Source organism: Chaetomium tenue (genome assembly GCF_020726465.1).
Source record: "Chaetomium tenue strain MPI-SDFR-AT-0079 chromosome Unknown F5144scaffold_7, whole genome shotgun sequence".
NCBI lineage: Eukaryota > Fungi > Ascomycota > Sordariomycetes > Sordariales > Chaetomiaceae > Chaetomium > Chaetomium tenue.
In genome coordinates, this window is record NW_027117335.1 from 364,309 (window position 1) to 379,955 (window position 15,647).

At 56.0% G+C, this 15,647-nt stretch overlaps 7 protein-coding genes across 7 annotated transcripts; 4 read left to right on the forward strand and 3 right to left on the reverse strand.

Moving 5' to 3' along the window:
* Positions 1–262: 262 nt before the first annotated feature.
* On the reverse strand, positions 263–4,368 carry F5144DRAFT_615713 (uncharacterized protein). The gene is made up of 3 exons (XM_066791810.1): positions 3,242–4,368; positions 3,141–3,188; positions 263–3,089 (listed from the first exon to the last, which is right to left on the reverse strand). Exons 1-3 carry the CDS (start codon positions 3,930–3,932, stop codon positions 502–504), a joined length of 3,327 nt encoding a protein of 1,108 aa, XP_066638584.1. The 5' UTR covers positions 3,933–4,368; the 3' UTR covers positions 263–501.
* A 66-nt stretch (positions 4,369–4,434) lies between these two features.
* F5144DRAFT_380932 (uncharacterized protein) lies at positions 4,435–5,242 on the forward strand. The gene is made up of 6 exons (XM_066784603.1): positions 4,435–4,609; positions 4,667–4,729; positions 4,788–4,880; positions 4,941–4,944; positions 5,011–5,105; positions 5,158–5,242. The coding sequence occupies exons 2-6, from the start codon at positions 4,685–4,687 to the stop codon at positions 5,176–5,178; spliced, it is 258 nt and encodes an 85-aa protein (XP_066638585.1). The 5' UTR covers positions 4,435–4,609; positions 4,667–4,684; the 3' UTR covers positions 5,179–5,242.
* Positions 4,858–6,667, reverse strand: F5144DRAFT_585256 (uncharacterized protein). The gene is made up of 2 exons (XM_066789685.1): positions 5,158–6,667; positions 4,858–5,105 (listed from the first exon to the last, which is right to left on the reverse strand). Exon 1 carries the CDS (start codon positions 6,513–6,515, stop codon positions 5,307–5,309), a length of 1,209 nt encoding a protein of 402 aa, XP_066638586.1. The 5' UTR covers positions 6,516–6,667; the 3' UTR covers positions 4,858–5,105; positions 5,158–5,306.
* Positions 6,668–6,993: 326 nt separating this feature from the next.
* Positions 6,994–8,012, forward strand: F5144DRAFT_596124 (60S ribosomal protein eL8; the record flags this gene model as incomplete). The annotated part of the gene is made up of 4 exons (XM_066790760.1): positions 6,994–7,014; positions 7,108–7,185; positions 7,249–7,758; positions 7,812–8,012. The coding sequence occupies 4 exons, from the start codon at positions 6,994–6,996 to the stop codon at positions 8,010–8,012; spliced, it is 810 nt and encodes a 269-aa protein (XP_066638587.1).
* A 1,278-nt stretch (positions 8,013–9,290) lies between these two features.
* F5144DRAFT_380969 (carbonic anhydrase) lies at positions 9,291–10,570 on the forward strand. The gene is made up of 3 exons (XM_066784604.1): positions 9,291–9,515; positions 9,581–9,691; positions 9,799–10,570. The coding sequence occupies exons 1-3, from the start codon at positions 9,506–9,508 to the stop codon at positions 10,374–10,376; spliced, it is 699 nt and encodes a 232-aa protein (XP_066638588.1). The 5' UTR covers positions 9,291–9,505; the 3' UTR covers positions 10,377–10,570.
* Positions 10,571–11,295: 725 nt separating this feature from the next.
* F5144DRAFT_633316 (uncharacterized protein) lies at positions 11,296–13,470 on the forward strand (the record flags this gene model as incomplete). Its single annotated transcript, XM_066792535.1, has 4 exons — positions 11,296–11,593; positions 11,659–12,388; positions 12,464–12,548; positions 13,021–13,470. Exons 1-4 carry the CDS (start codon positions 11,359–11,361, stop codon positions 13,468–13,470), a joined length of 1,500 nt encoding a protein of 499 aa, XP_066638589.1. The 5' UTR covers positions 11,296–11,358.
* On the reverse strand, positions 13,384–15,639 carry F5144DRAFT_381040 (apoptosis antagonizing transcription factor-domain-containing protein). The gene is made up of 3 exons (XM_066784605.1): positions 15,533–15,639; positions 15,380–15,479; positions 13,384–15,324 (listed from the first exon to the last, which is right to left on the reverse strand). Exons 1-3 carry the CDS (start codon positions 15,594–15,596, stop codon positions 13,701–13,703), a joined length of 1,788 nt encoding a protein of 595 aa, XP_066638590.1. The 5' UTR covers positions 15,597–15,639; the 3' UTR covers positions 13,384–13,700.
* Positions 15,640–15,647: the final 8 nt, after the last annotated feature.

The window sequence follows — 15,647 nt, forward strand, 5'->3', positions numbered from 1 at the left end:
AAGCCATTTCGGGAGGCAACCCTCAGTGCTGCAGGGGCGACTCCGTGGAACAGAGCTTGCGCCCAGCCTGGCTGAGCTGGCACATGGAGGGAATTGTGAGTGAGGCATGCAAAAGTGGAAGTGCCATGACGTAGATCTTCCACCCGATGGAAATTTCAAATCTTTGGAAGCTTTGCACTTTGATCCAGAACACCGAGACACTCGTACAAAACCAACACCGTGTATAAAAGTCCAGAGCTCAGGGCCAACAACGCCTTCTACCCCCCCCCCCCCCCCCCCCTAAGCCGTGCCTATCTGGAATACACTGAATACACTCGTACAAACAACACGCAATCCGGCACCAAACGACAAGAACCGCTGATCAAGTAGTTAAAGTACATGCCACGGGGGAAAAGGAAAAGAAGCCTAAATGTCCTCCCGTCCCGAAAACGCAACGCCCCAGGCCACCGAAGACCAACGCCGTGGTATCCCGCCTCCCAATAACTAGTTCCAAACCCGAACTCACACATCCACCTCGCCCTCAGCATCCAGCATCTCTACGTCCGTGTTCTCCTTTCCGGAATCTTTCTCCTTTCCTTTCCCCTTCCCCTTCCCTTTCTGCGCCTGCCCACCGCCTTCTTCCATGGTAGGCGATTGTACTTGCACCGAATCTTCGACGCCCTCACCGGCCCCCTTTTTGGAAGTCGCTGCCACCACCGCCATCCTGGCGCGTTCAGCGAGCCAGGCTGGCGGAAGACCTGGCCCACTCGCGGCGTTGCCGTAATCGCTCTTCTTAGTTCCTTTCGGCCAACGCCCGGGTCCACGACCCGTGCCGCCCGGCTTCCGTTTGCTGTTGCTGGTGCTATTTCTCGGCCGCGACGACGTGGATCGGCGGGACGTGGCTGGGCGCCTGGGTTTCGGTCGGGGGGCGCCGCTGCTGCCAGTTCGCACAGCCGGCGGTCGGGGAATAATTAAGCGAGTGCGGTCGGATCGGCGGCCGTTGATGGGCGGAACCACTTCGAACCGACTTGGAGGGACGTCTTTGTATTGGTCAATCCAGTTCGCTGCCGTGATTTTGACTGGCTCTGGATGAGCCTCAGTCTGCACTTTTTGTTCCGCAGAATTCCGGTCAATAACGACGCCGTCTGAGTTGGTGTCGCCATTGACACCGCTCCCTGTGTCCGTTTCCGCTTGCTCAAGGGATTCTGTGGCCTCGGCCGGCTCGCTAGGCTCGGTCGATTGAAGGACAACGGGCTCGAGTGCAATCTTGGTTTCCTCGGCGGGAGTATCTGGCTGATTGGGGGGGTCCGTCCCATTAACCAGCGGCTCCTCTGGCGGGACTGCCGGCTTCACCTCCTCTTCCTCTTCCCTTGGTGCGATAGCGTTCAGAGCCGGACCCAGCTCAAAGTTTGTCGCATTGCTTCTACCCATCACGTACGGCGTCCATGTCAACGCCTTTTCATTGAGCTGAACGTACTTCTTCGCCTCCCACTTCGCAACGTACTCCCGGTAGTACTGCAAGTCCACGCGGAAAGCGTAAAGCTGCGTCTGCGGGTCCCGGACTAAGCACCTCAGCCCTTCCAAAGCTGAGATGACGTCGTCTGGCGTCAGCCCGGTGTCGTCTGAGATCTGCTTGATACCGAGGCCTATCTTCCCAGACTTCTCCTCGGAGAAACGTCCCAAGAGGTAGCGGCACATTATCAACCGCCAGTAATTCCTGTACGAAACCAAGCCCATGTCGGAGAGGGGCTTTTCCGGGGAGCCAGTCTTGTTCTCGACTCTGGTCAGGAGGTAGGAGAAGTCGATTAGGAGGTTGCCGTACCCTTTCCGTTGATGAATCGGCAGTGTAAGAATACAAGAAACGTTGTTTTGACTGCTAGCACGCTTCTCCTTTGAAAAGTATCCGACAAAGTGATAGCCCATGTCGTCATACTCGCAGAGAACGTAGAAGAGGAACGGCTCCACGTCGTAGTAGAGGGTCTTGGACCCGAGAAAAAGTTTTGCCAAGAGACACAGATTCTGGCAGTAGACCGGATTCTTGCGGCCGTCCACCTCAAAGACTGATACTGAGCCGTGCCGGTAGATTTCGTCTCCCGGGGGGTGCTTAGCTGGGCATTTGAGTTTATGGCGCCAAGCGACGTAGTCCGAGTTCATGTACTTGAGACAGAATTCGCAGATGTAGAGAACGCGATTCCTGCTATACTCTTCCGGGTAGGGTGCCGCATACCATGTGTCGATCTCCCAACCGCCAAACTCGATGCACTCGATCTGGCTGGCAGGTCCTGATGCTTTCCTTGACTTCTTGGCGGGAGCTTCCACTTCGGCTTGCTTCTTGAGCAGCCGCTGTCGCCATTCCTCTTCCGCCTTTTGTTTGGCTTCGTCAAAGCGCCGGCGGTCATCATTTGTGGGCATTGTTTTCGACGTGTCGGCCTCAGCTTCCGTGAGGATTCCGCCATAAGGTTTGCCTTTTAGCTCGTCCGTTTCCTTGTCATAAAACGAGTAGAATGGTTGCGAATACGCGCTTGGTGTGAATGGTGTTGCAATTGCGGCCAGAGGCAGAGGCGCTGCGCGCGTGGACTCGCTTCTTGAGGTTCGGCGCCGCGACCGGCCTGAGCGCTTCTTCGGCCCCTTTGGCGGCTGAGACAAAATCCGATGGAGCTCGGATGGATTTATCCGCAGATTCACCAAAATGACATTGGGTGTCCTCTCGGCGATAAATGCGGCCTGGTTCGGGATCTTCAGCCGCAGAGACCTCGACGCTGGCCTGGACGAGTCTTCCTGGCCTGTTGCCGTATCCTCGTTGCTTTGTTCATCGCCCGTGTTTCTACGCCGCCTGCGTAGGGCTATGATTCTTTCGTCGGCTTCGACCGAAGATGTTTTGCGTTTCCTAAGCACGCGAGATCCATCCATGGGGTCTTCATCGAGGACCAATTGGTTGAAGACAGAGTGAGAGTCAGGGTTGGTGGCCCCTTTCTGCGAGGGAAGCAAATCCCGCGCGACCTTTGGGGCGGTAGCGCGCTGAGCTGGGGAGGCACCAGTCCCATCCACGTCTGCGGGGGTATCTGAATCTGCGTCATTCGCACATCTGGGGCATCGCCAGGTGTCGGGTCCTGTTGTTGTGAGCAAAGGAGATGATGGAACCCTCGAGAAAGAAAACCTACCATCTTCGCTCTCAAGAGCATCATGCTCTCTTGCGCATTGTTGGTGAGCTGCATTATGTTAGTCCTTCCCAACAAAGCGCTCGGGGGGGCGGGCAACTAACCGTTATCCCCACATTTGGTACAAGCTAGGAACACCTCAAAGTCCTCGCCCGGGTCATGCTCTTCATCCTGTTTACAGAATATGCAATGGCCAGCGGTGTTTTCAAACTCATCGTCTTCGGCGTCGTCGTTATCGGCCCCTTCCCATTCCGCCTCCTCCTCCTCCGACTCAGCATCGCTGACGCTAGCCAAACTCGCCGAGTCATCGCCGCTGTCATCCTCATCATCGGTTTCGCCGGGTCTGATCTTAACAGCGCCGACACCCTCGTCTTCGTCCTCCTCGCCGTCATCGGCGTCATGGTGGCCGTTTGTCATACTGATAGACTTCCGTTGTGGGCGGTGATTTCGGGTCACTAACTCATCGTCCTCTTCTCCCTCGGCATCCTCGTCGAAGGCATCACCGTCTTCTTCTTCAGACTGACCACTGCCGCTGTGGTCATCGTCGTGCTCCCCATGCCCATCGTCGTCTTCGTCATCGTATGCCTCCTTGTCGTCCTCTTCTTCCATATCCTCATCCCCGTCACCATCCATGGACCCGGAGCCGACATCGATGTGACTTTGGGAAGCGACCGTATAGTCGTCGCCCATCTCCACGTCCCCATCGTCGTCACCCCCTTGCGCCAGCCCAGCTTCCCGCTCTGACTGCATGGCGCTTTGCTGCAGCTCCTCCTCCATCAGCCGCGCATCCGCCATCTTTGTATTTTTGTTTCCCAGCTCGGTATCTGGGATAGCGAGGCGCCGGCCACGACGTTTGGCGCGCCTCGTCAAGCGTCGCGGCAGCTGACGCCGCTCATAGCAAGTGGGTGCGAACACACGAGAAGAAACGGCTCATGCCAAGAGCATAGCCTTTCGAAAAAAAACAAGTCGTGGTTTGGGAAGTTAGGCGGGTCGGGAAGGAGGTCTTGGGATCGCTCGGTGGTGTGCAGAGGACGAAAGGGGTGCGCGACGCGCCGATCACGGGCTGATAGGATGCGGATTATCGATTTGAATCAATGTTTGAGAGGAATGAAGGCAAAGACACGTAAATTTCCCAGTGCTTTGGTGTTGGCCTCAATTAGAGGCATAAAATTGCCGGAAATGGTTTGTTTTGCGATGTTCGTTCGCCGTGTCGTAGTTGCCAGTCCGGTGAATGCGCTTGGTTGCAGCCGAGATGGAAGGAGATCTTAGTCATCATACATCGTAAATGATGCGTGCATTCAACATGTACCCGTGCGTTCCTTAGCCTGACGAGTCTAAACGGAGGAATGATCCATTGATGCCTGAGGCAGCTAATTTCAACCCAGCCGTTCGCCAATCTGCATGACATTCTCGACGCTTGCGAGCAACAAGCTTCAGAGCTGTATTTCACTCAACTAGGGAACAAGGGCTTTGTGTACGCCGCCAATTCTTTTCTCCCCGTGTATTTCAAAGCTAACACGACTGAATAGGCCGACAATACCGCTGCAATGATTCCCTTCGAGACGCTGCTTCCCTATGGGATCATCATCGCCGTAAGCCCCGCCGAGCTCCCGCACGAGTTAGTAGGCTCCGGTCGCTGACGGATAATAGATGTTTGGCGTGACGGGCGCCGGGATGAACAAGATCAAGAACATGCAGAGCGGTGGCAAAAGGCACAGATGGTCGCTTGATCAGTGGGATAAGGTAGGTCCATGTCCTGGTCGAGGGAGTCGCTGGAAGAGTGAATTGCTAACTCTTTGGCAGCAAAGTACGATCGAATTTTCAAGGCTCAGGCGAATACCCCACCATGCAATGTTCTGACAGCTGTTTTTAGTGATGGACCGCGACAGGAGGCTCACCGGATACTTGCGGGGGCAAACAGACAACCCCATAGCGCCGCCTGGGTTCGAGTTGAACAACCCCTGGAGGGTAAGTCATTTAGCGCAGCAATCTAGGCGATGCCCAAGCTCACGCATCATAGGTCGAGAGGAGGATGTCATAAAACAACGAAGTCAGACCGCCCGCGGCAGACAAATGAGGGATTACCCTGGGGAAAGCCGAGCGCACCCATACATAGACACCACAGCCGTCAATTTCGTACCATTCATCAGCAGCTCCTTTTACAGACTCCTATATTTGGATTTGAGCCCGGTTCTTATTCAAACCTTCGAGGAGCATGCACGCCTGGCAGATTTCCTGACTCGACATGTAGCCACAGCGGCTGCAGTTACCACGGACCTGCCGAGGCGCACTCTTCGAGGTTCCGTTACCGCTCCTTATTGGAACCTCCTTGTGTTTCTTGACACCGTTGTTCTTGCTCTCGGACATAACCATCGCGACATCGACCTCAAGCCCTTCGTGCGCTTCGTTCTCCCTTAGCTGCTTGTCCATGGCAGCCATCTCGTTCCCTGATGTACGCCCGTTCTGTGAGCCGCATCCACCAATGTCGTCCTCTGCAGGCACCATAGGCGATGTTTTATTTCCCTTGCAAGCGCAGGACGACGGCGACTCGCCCGGGACCAGCCTTGCCATGTCCTCACCACTTCGAACAATGTCGAGAATGGCTGTCGGACGTACCCTCTCCAACTGCTTGATGAGACTCCTGGCGCTTCCACGGAATGCCTCGGGGCTGTATATGCACTCGGTGCTGAAATAGTCGAGCTTCTTATGATGGGCATATAGCACGATTTCCTTTTCGTACGAGTACTTAAGGGGCTTGCTTCTCTTAACTTCGGACCGGTCGTCTCCTGTCACGATACTGGTGCTTCGTGAGAGACGCGCCAGGTCGCCTCGGAGCAGGTTCATGAGGACGGTCTCGGCGACGTCGTCGGCGTTGTGGCCTGTCACGACGTGTTTGATTCCGAGCATCTTTGCGCCGCGATCAAGTGCCTGGCGGCGGAAGACGCCACAATATGTGCAGTTGCCCTTCTTGCCGATCGTCTCGACAACTTGGTCCATGGTCCAGCCGTACAGCTCATCATATCCGACCACTGTGAGAGGCATATCGTACTGGACGGCATTTCGCTTAACCGTTTCTAGCGAGTCATCACGGTACCCCTTGATCCCTTCATCTATGCTCAAGAGAACAAGATCTAAGCCATACTCGTGCCGCTCATTCAATGTCTTCAAGACTGAGGCCAAAACTGTCGAGTCCTTGCCGCCAGACGCTCCTATTGCCACCTTCTCTCCGGGTTGAAATAGCTGTGATGAGGTGATGGTGTGGTGAACTTCATCCTCGAAGATAGCGATAAAGCAGACCTTGCAGAGCTTAGCGTGATTCTTGGGCCGTTTGATCAGCGCTCGCTCCGTTTTGCAGTTGACGCAAAGTGCGGGCGCCATAATGGAGTATAAGGGAAAGTGGTGAAAACGGCGAGTGATTTGATGGTGATATCCGGCTATTCTGAGGCGTTCTTGGTGTATCGTATCAAAAGAAGTTGGTTCTTAAATCCACCCTTGACTCAAAGTTCAAGTGCCTCTAAACTGGCTGGCCTGGGTGAGTGGGGTGTGAACAAGAAGTTTTACCCCACTTAACTCACACTCGTTCCGAGGATTCCCCGCCATGCCCTGTTGGTCCGAGCTTTCCAGAAATCCACAACCTCTTTTTCTTGTGTGCAGCACCACCAAAAATTTCCCTTGCCAGAATTCTTCTCGACAACCCGGTTTTGAGCATCGCCCAACGACAAAATGGTAAGCACCCGCTGACGATAACACCGCACGCAAGGCATCTCACGATGCATACTTGCAACATGCTCTCAACGATCTTTCGAGATCTGCGAGTTACATGAATTTCCGCTTGCTGGTTGCAAAACCGCGGGTGATGAATGGCTTGAGCTGGCTCGTGATGTGCGGAAACGCCATCCAGCCTCTCTTTAGAGTTCAGAAGATCACAGTCAATGTAAAACATTTACTGATGTCTTCTCCTCAATGATAGCCTCCTGCGAAGTCTGGTAAGAAGGCCGCCCCGGCCCCTTTCCCTCAGGGAAAGGCTGGTTCCAAGAAGGCCCCCAAGGTGAGTTGCTTCCCAATAATAATCCCTCCCGAGCCCCGATTGCGTGTGCTGACATCCCTCTAGAACCCGCTTCTCGAGAAGCGGCCCCGGAACTTCGGTATCGGCCAGGCCATCCAGCCCAAGCGCAACCTGTCGCGCATGGTTAGGTGGCCCGAGTATGTCCGCCTCCAGCGCCAGAAGAAGATCCTCAACATGCGCCTGAAGGTGCCTCCTGCGATCGCCCAATTCCAGCAGGTCCTCGACAAGAACACCGCCGCCCAGGCTTTCAAGCTCCTCAACAAGTACCGCCCTGAGACCAAGACGGACAAGAAGGAGCGTCTCCTCAAGGAGGCCACTGCCATCAAGGAGGGCAAGAAGAAGGAAGACGTCAGCAAGAAACCCTACGTCGTCAAGTACGGCCTTAACCACGTTGTCGGCCTGATCGAGAACAAGAAGGCCTCGCTCGTCCTCATTCCCAACGATGTCGACCCCATTGAGCTCGTCATCTTCCTGCCCGCTCTCTGCCGCAAGATGGGCATCCCCTATGCCATCATCAAGGGCAAGGCCAGACTCGGCACCGTCGTTCACAAGAAGGTAGGCTTATTACGATTATTTTTAAGGAGGGTCAGTGCTAACGTCGTCTCCAGACTGCCGCTGTTCTCGCCATCACCGAGGTTCGCTCCGAGGACAAGAACGAGCTGTCCAAGCTCGTCTCTGCCATCAAGGAGGGCTACGTCGAGAAGCACGATGATGCTCGCAAGAAGTGGGGTGGTGGCATCATGGGCTACAAGGCCCAGAAGCGCATCGAGAAGCGCCAGAAGGCCATCGAGACCGCCGTCAAGGTTTAATGAAGCATTTAAATGGTCGGATGGGCGGTACTGCACTTACGAATGGCGTACGGGAATACCAAAACCAGATCAGGGTGAAATAAACTGCTTGCCTCGGCCACATATAACGGGCGTTGATACCAGGTTTTGTTTTTCTTTTCGGGTCGGGTCGGGACAGCTGAATGAATGCGATGGATACTCCCAGATGCACATCTTCAGAATCCCATGTGTTGTGACCAACTGTCTTCCGGATCTGGCTTTCATTCTCCAACCTCGGTTGTCGCGGGGGGCTACCCCAAGTTTTGAGTTTCGTTCCCAATTCAACCAGCATAACGCGGGGAAGCATTGGAGATTGCCGCTACCAGGCAAGACAGTTGGACGTTGCATCAAAGGGCAACCCGAGCTTAATCTTGACGATGCCCGGACATTACCATGCGACACAAGTGAAGGATCGACAGCACGGGTCTGCGGCAGTTGATCCGGGGAGACGCATAAATTTTACCTAGGTATCTCTGCAGGAAGCTACGTTACCTATCACTTCCAAGATTGGCCAAAAGTTCATTCATCGTGCCGTTACAATGCCGCCTCTTGACTGCCTCATCACCTCGCGCCGATTGTGTCGAAAATTCATGATGCTCAATTTTTGCAGCAATTCCCACCAGCAAGTATTTACAAGTAAGCAAACCGAAAGCGAAGGATGACAGGCATTATCTGATCCGTGTCCAGCCATTCCGATCACCCCGGGAGACCCCCATGCTTTTTGCATATCAGATCTGGGTCGGAAGTGAAGCGGACGTCGGCGTTTCATGCGGAGCTGCGGACTTGAGACGAGGGGTATGCCCTCCCGTTTGGGCTCGACAACAGCCTGTCACACAGGCCCCCGAGAGACCCGAGTCCCAAACCCTCGGGGGAGGGACAAATATGTCTGGCCAAGGTCGCACATACGCGGGCATTGAAATGCTTATGAGGACTGCGAGGCCGCTCTTTTCGGGTTGCCGATCTCAGTCTCTCTTGCCCATCTGAACTCGAGGAGTTCTGCCCCTTTGTCGCTACCACACGCTGGCGCCGCTGGTCGCAACACCAACCCCCACGCAGTTTCCCCCGCTATCACGACTCCCTTGCTCAACAAACCCCGGCAGTCCCCGCTTTCCCCAGCTCCTGAGAGGCTTACGTGCTCGCTTCCCCCCATCTTTTAAGCTCGTTAATCTTCCTTGGCACGTTGGGACGTGGGTGGTCACCAGATCCGGCCCATCCCGCGGCGCGCGCTGACACTTCTGAGACGAGAGTGGCTTGGTGTATAAGCCATTTCGGGGAAGGACTGCATCCCCACGGGCAAACGTGCTCAGCAGCCCAGCTCAGGGCACGGGTCCTACGAACGAGGCCGAAATCGCTTGTCTTGTTGTTTTAAAGACTGGGAGTTGTCCCGGGGTTTCCTCCCCTCACATTCCTTTTTGATTTCCTGGTTTTGCTCGACGTTCCTGTTGCTGGTGGTTGGATAGAGATAGCCAAACGACATGGCCCAAGGTAGGTTTCACTTGCAATCATCCCAAAAAGAAGCACCTTGTTGACTAACGACAACCCCGAAGCAGAAGACAGCTTCCTCTATGCCTTGAGCTCGAACAACGCCTGGGCGGGCTACAAAGCGCACCAGAACCCCAACTTCTTCCCCAAGCTCGCAAGCGGGCAATCCCCCCAGATCCGTAAGCTCCTTCCTTCCTTCCTCCCTCCCTATCCAACTTTTCAACTCTCCAACCCTCCAACTCTACCAACCCCAAAACAAACCCACACTAACCCCCCCCCCCTCCAGTCTGGCTCGGCTGCTCCGACTCGCGCTGCCCCGAGACCACCATCCTCGGCCTACAGCCCGGCGACGTGTTCGTGCACCGCAACATCGCCAACATCGTGTCCGCGACGGACATCAACACGTCGGCGGTGATCGAGTTCGCCGTCGCCCACCTGCGCGTCGCCCACATCGTGCTGTGCGGCCACTCGGGCTGTGGCGGCGCCATCGCGGCCCTCGCGGGCGCCCGGCTGGGCGGCGTGCTGGATACGTGGCTGACGCCGTTGAGGGCCGTGCACCGTGCCCATGCGGACGAGTTGGATGCGATTAAGGATGAGAAGGCTAGGGCGGTGAGGGTGGCCGAGTTGAATGTGCGGGCGGGGGTGGAGGTGTTGATGGCGAATGGGGTGGTGCAGGATGCGGTGCGGGAGAGGGGGCTGGAGGTGCATGGGTGCTTGTTTGATATTGGGAGTGGGAGGGTCAGGGATTTGGGGGTGGGGACTACGAAGGGGGGGGTGAGGGCCGGCGGGAGTGGGGAGGAGGTTAGGGGGCGGCATGCGCAGCTGGTGTTTAGGGGCGGGAATGCGTCGATGGCGGTGCGGTGAGCTGGGAGCTGTTCTTTTGTTTGGTTGGGTGGTTGCTAGTGACTTTTGCGCCTTGGTTGGTTGCGTGGAATGGTTTGCTTGGCCGGATGACTGCTGGAATGTCAGTCTTTTTTATGTCAATGTGACGATGGTTGATCAGAATATCTTGAACAAGACATTTTTCAACAAATGGAAATATTATTCCAAGACCCAACCCCGTATGAGGGGTCCCACGGCGGCGTATCTCTCACCCAAATATCAAGAAGTGCGAACAAGCCCAGCTGTGCTCCTCGCAAACGATGAAAAGCCGGAGACCGTAGTCCACCGGTACTGTTGCCATTAACCTCTCACATCTTGGGGATATCTCCAGGACGACATTCCCCCCTACATTATCGGAGTAGCCTCTGCTAATATTTGGCGGAATGTAGGGGCAACACACCCGCATCCTCTGTTAAATCATTGATAAGTTCAACTTTGGGCTCACCCAGGTGGACATAGGCGGCGGCATAATCAGATGGTAGCTACTGACTACCAACAGCTCACCAACAGCTCACCATGAGATTTACATGAGAGATCGATAACATCCAGACTCTGCTTGAGCATCAAGAGATAGGAAATGCACCACTCCACTGTTGTGCTCCGATAGACTGTGGTCTCCCTCACTACCGTCGATTGCTCAAGCTCGGCAAGAAGGAGTAGCTGGGATGGTTCTAGATGGGGTATCACGATCTAGTCAGGGTTATTGTTATCTTGATAAGTCCAATGAAGGAGCAATCATCCGGCCCTCGGGCAAGCACAATGTCCGAATCACCCCGCTGTCCCCGGCCAGCAACGGCCTTGGCACGGTGATCCGGCCCACCCGGCTCCGAACCCGGAGGCGGCCCCTCCAGTTAGACCTCGGTCTCACCCGGACTTATAAGACATTGCATCTCTTTTACATAGTATTTGTTTCATCTAACAGCTCACAGACATCATCCCATTTATTTCAACAACAATCGCAACAATGACGTTGACAGTCCTCACCGACGACCAGATCCGGTCCCTCCTTGAGAACCTGACCGTCGACGACTTGGATGGCTTCCAGAACGCTCTCATCTCGGCTTTGCATGAGCACTCGGCCGGCGCACAGAGCGAGTCGGCCATCCACCAGCCCGAACGCGTCTCCATCCACAGCCCCGCAACCGGCTGCACCACCTTGTTTATGCCCTCCGCCAATTCCACCGGCAACGCCGTCAAGGGTACTTCCCCCTTAGCCTACATTCTCCTCCAGAGTCACCACTAACCTCCCTCCCCAAACTCACAGTAATAACCCTCACCGCCGCCAGCACCACCACCACCCCCTCCCCAACACCATCCCCATCCAAACCCACCATCCGCCCCACCGGCGCCATCACCCTCCTCTCCCCCACCGGCACGCCCCTCGGTCTCCTGCACGCCGCGGCGCTCACGGCCTTCCGCACGGCGCTGGGCTCGCTGAGCATTGTCCGGCGGCGTGCCGGCCCGCTCACGCGGCTGGTCGTGTTTGGGTGCGGCGAGCAGGCCTACTGGCACGTGCGTCTGGCGCTGCTGGCGCGCGGGTCGGAGGTGAGGGAGGTGGTTTTTGTGGGGAGGGGGGGGAGTAAGGCGAGTGAGGGGGTGGTGGGGAGGTTTGTCGGAGGGGGGGTGGAGGGGGTGAAGAAGAGGGAGGGGTGGGAGGGGTGTCGGTTTGAGGTGTTGGTGAGGGATGGGGGGGTGGAGGCGGAGGGGAGGTTGCGGGAGGTTTTGAGGGGGGCGGATGTGGTGTTTTGCTGTACGCCGTCGACGGAGGCGGTGTTTGATGCGGGGGTGTTTGAGGGCGTGGAGAAGGGGCGGTTGGTGGTTGCCATTGGGAGCTATACACCCCAGATGAGGGAGATACCGGCTGGGTTGGTCAGGCAGGCGCTCACGGTTGGGGAGCGGGAGGCGGGGGTCGTGGTGGTGGACACGATTGAGGGCGCATTGACGGAAGCGGGGGAGTTGATTGAGGTTGGGATCAAGCCTGAGCAGATGGTTGAGTAAGTTGTGCTTTTCTTTCACTTTTCCCCTTTACTCCGTTTTGGAGGTCAAGTCACTAATACTATGCATTGCAGGCTGGGAGCGTTGGCCGGCGACAAAAAGAGCCACGATCTCGAGCACTGGCTCCAGACGGGCAACGTCATCTACAAGAGCGTCGGAGTGGGTTTGATGGACTTGTCGGTTAGCATGCACATGATAGAATATGCAAAGGAAAAGGGGGTTGGGACCCATGTCGAGGGGTTCTAGCCACCGGTTCTAGCCACCGGGTTTTGCAAGTTAGCACAAAAACAGCGGATCAGTATTGGCGTTAGTTCTTTTATATTTTGGATGAATGTATGCTGTTCAATAGTGTGAGAATTCAAAAGGTCTCTCTACCTTGGCTTGTTGTCTAGAATAAGGGGTTGTAAGCCAATGCCACGGCAACGACGTTCCCGAGAACGTGGGTCCAAATCAAGTTTGTCAGCTCAATTCCAAACTTAAATCCACCCTATTCTCACACATCAATCAAATCTAGAATTCTCAATTTGTCGAATCATTGCTTCCGACCGACTTGACACTACGCATTGGGCAACAAGATACGGTGAGTCCTGCCCCCTTCCCTCAACACCCCCCAAACTAACAAAGCTCCAAGTTCTTCATAATCAACCATCACCACACCACCACCCCCACCCCAACCATGCCCCCCCTCAAAGCCGCCCTCACCCTCCACCTCCTCACCGAAACCCCCGCCTCTCTCTCCTTCCTCCTCACCCCCCAAGCCCAGCTCCCCGGCGCATCACCCGAAGCACGCCTCATCCTGCGCAACTTCGGCGGGCTGCTCCTCGCAACCAACCTCGCGTGCCTGGCGCTGCTGGGCGGCGGGCGCATCACCGACGACGCCGGCGACCGCGCCACGGCGCTGTTTTGTGCTGGGTTGGGCACGTATCATGTCTGGCCGATTTATAGGGCCTGGGTGCGGATGGGTGGGAAGGGGGAGGGGAGGAAGGTGTTGGGGGGGCCGGTGGTGCATTTTGGGGTGCATGTGGTGTGTTTGGTGGCGTTGGTGGGGGGTGGGGTCGTTGGGTTGTTGGAGGGGTGGTAGGTGATGGGGCGGTAGATGCAAGTGAGGTGATGGATACAAGTGAGGTGATGGATACAAGTGAGGTGATGGATACAAGTGAGGTGATGGATACAAGTGAGGTGATGGATAGGAAAGTGATGGATACGAAGATGATGGGTAGGACAGAATAGATAGTATGGCGGCAGATGCGGCGCCTTCGAATTGTATCCAACAAGCTAGCCTGCACTTTACTTCGGAATGGTACATCCTGACTAGCTTCGGAACAGCCGTAGCCCCTCCTCTTCGACATTAACACCACCCATCTCCTCGTCTGACACCTCGTCCTCCTCCTTCAACTCCATCTTCTGCCCAAACAGCGTCCCAAACAACCTGTCGATTGCATGCTCCTCCCACTCCCGTCTGTCCTCGGGCGCCATAAAGTTTTGCAGCTTTTCGTGCACTGTATACCGCAGCTTGCGCCCCTTGCTGGCGCGCCTGTCGACGTTTTTCCTCGTCTTTGTCTCCTTGAGCGCCGCCCACCGGACCGTCGCGACCGACTCGCCCGGCGCCCCCGTGTCCGTGCTCCGCTGGTCGACAAGCTCCTTGAGTAGGAGCTGATAGAAGTCGGCGTCGTCATAAATCTGCGCATCTTCTTCCACCTTCTTGGCCGCCTGCGCCGGTGCGCAGGAGCGGGGCATCCGCGCGCGCTTGACAAGCCGCTCCGAGCTCAAAAGCTGCTCGTCTAGCGCCGAGACGAGGGTCTGGCTCTCCGACTTGACGAGCTTTCTGGTGGAGAGCGCGGCGTTGCTCTTCTTTACTCTCTCCGACCACTTGTCGAGGACTTTCCGTCGGTGGGAGTGGGTGGCCTCTTCCACCATTTGCATGCTTTCCCAGATGGCCTGGTTCGGGGTGTCCACGTCGATCCCGCGCTTCCTCTTGTCCCCGACCTTGGCCCTACTGCTCTCGGGCATGAAGGTGTGCCGAACGCTGTCAATCGTGTTCCATAGCTTGACGGCCGCCTCCTCAGCTGCGTGGTACGCCTCCGTGCCATTTTCGTGGTTGTTTTCGACGACGCTGAAAGAGTTTGCTGCCACGAGTGCCTTCTGTAGCCGGATGCGGAGATTCAAGATGGAGTCGAACGCGCGGCGCTGGGCGCGCACTGCTACGCCCTTCTCCGCGTCTGCTCTGGCAGCCTGTGACATGGCTGCTACGATGCTCTTCTGCCCCTCGGTCGCCATCTTCCGTAGTTGAGCGCGTTCGCCGCTGTCGGATCCTGCGTCTTCTTCATCTTCATCCTCATCATCATTCTCATCCCCTTCCTCTTCTTCATCATCCTCATCGTCCTCATCATCCTCGTCGCCCTCCTCATCCTCGTCCTCGTCCTCGTCCTCGTCATCCTCATCTTCTTCCTCATCCTCGTCGTCATCCTCGCCAGACAACTCAGCCTCTAGATCAAAGAGGCGTGCACCGTCTTCATCAAGCTCCGAACCTTCTTCGGATGCTTCTAGTTCATCCTCTTCACCTTCGAGGTCCTCCTCTTCATCATCCTCGTCTCCTGACGAAGACATAAAGTCTGCGGCAGTCGGTCTCTTTTTGATCCGCCCGTTTGGGGTCTTCGGCTTTGAGCTGCCGCGGAAGACAAAGTCCTTGAGGTTTTCTTCGTCACTCTCGCAAAGCGCATTGTCACTGCTGATCTCGGCGTCGTCATCGATGTGATCGGCTTCGAGGTCTGCTGTTTCTGGGTTGTCGAATTCTTCGTCGGCGCTCCCGCTTTCCTCGTCCTCGTCGCCTTCCTCGTCATCTTCGCTGCTTTCCTCTAGCGCTTCTCTGCTGACGCGCGAGCCGCGGTATTCGGGACCCAGTGCGATAGCGTCCTTCTGCCGGAGCTTGCTCTTCCTACACGGCAGTTAGAGAGACCAATTCGGCCACAGGGGCTAACATCCATGCATACCCAACAGCAACATAATGCTCTGTCCCGGCGTTTTCGTCGGCCGATTCTTCGCTCCCGCTCTGTTCGTCCTCATCGGGCGCCTCGTTCTCGATGTCAAAATCTAGTATTTAGGTCAGATAGAGCAGCAATTGAAAAGGCAATGCCTTCACCAACCCTTTACGATCTTCTCCTCAAATTCGGCAAACCGGCCAGAACGGCCTTTGCGTGTTGCCGACATGGTGGTGATTTGCGCTCTGGAATGCTTGAAGACAGAGGATTCTCGATTGAC

Coding starts and splice junctions, on each gene's coding strand:
- F5144DRAFT_380969 (XM_066784604.1), top strand. Junction 9,692..9,798: donor CGGGCAATCCCCCCAGATCC/GTAAGCTCCTTC, acceptor CCCCCCCTCCAG/TCTGGCTCGGCTGCTCCGAC.
- F5144DRAFT_381040 (XM_066784605.1), bottom strand. CDS start 15,596: ATGTCGGCAACACGCAAAGGCCGTTCTGGCCGGTTTGCCGAATTTGAG. Junction 15,480..15,532: donor TGAGGAGAAGATCGTAAAGG/GTTGGTGAAGGC, acceptor CCTAAATACTAG/ATTTTGACATCGAGAACGAG. Junction 15,325..15,379: donor GAGCATTATGTTGCTGTTGG/GTATGCATGGAT, acceptor ACTGCCGTGTAG/GAAGAGCAAGCTCCGGCAGA.
- F5144DRAFT_615713 (XM_066791810.1), bottom strand. CDS start 3,932: ATGGCGGATGCGCGGCTGATGGAGGAGGAGCTGCAGCAAAGCGCCATG. Junction 3,189..3,241: donor TACCAAATGTGGGGATAACG/GTTAGTTGCCCG, acceptor AACATAATGCAG/CTCACCAACAATGCGCAAGA. Junction 3,090..3,140: donor TGCTCTTGAGAGCGAAGATG/GTAGGTTTTCTT, acceptor TCACAACAACAG/GACCCGACACCTGGCGATGC.
- F5144DRAFT_380932 (XM_066784603.1), top strand. CDS start 4,685: ATGATTCCCTTCGAGACGCTGCTTCCCTATGGGATCATCATCGCC. Junction 4,730..4,787: donor CCTATGGGATCATCATCGCC/GTAAGCCCCGCC, acceptor GACGGATAATAG/ATGTTTGGCGTGACGGGCGC. Junction 5,106..5,157: donor AGTTGAACAACCCCTGGAGG/GTAAGTCATTTA, acceptor CACGCATCATAG/GTCGAGAGGAGGATGTCATA.
- F5144DRAFT_585256 (XM_066789685.1), bottom strand. CDS start 6,515: ATGGCGCCCGCACTTTGCGTCAACTGCAAAACGGAGCGAGCGCTGATC.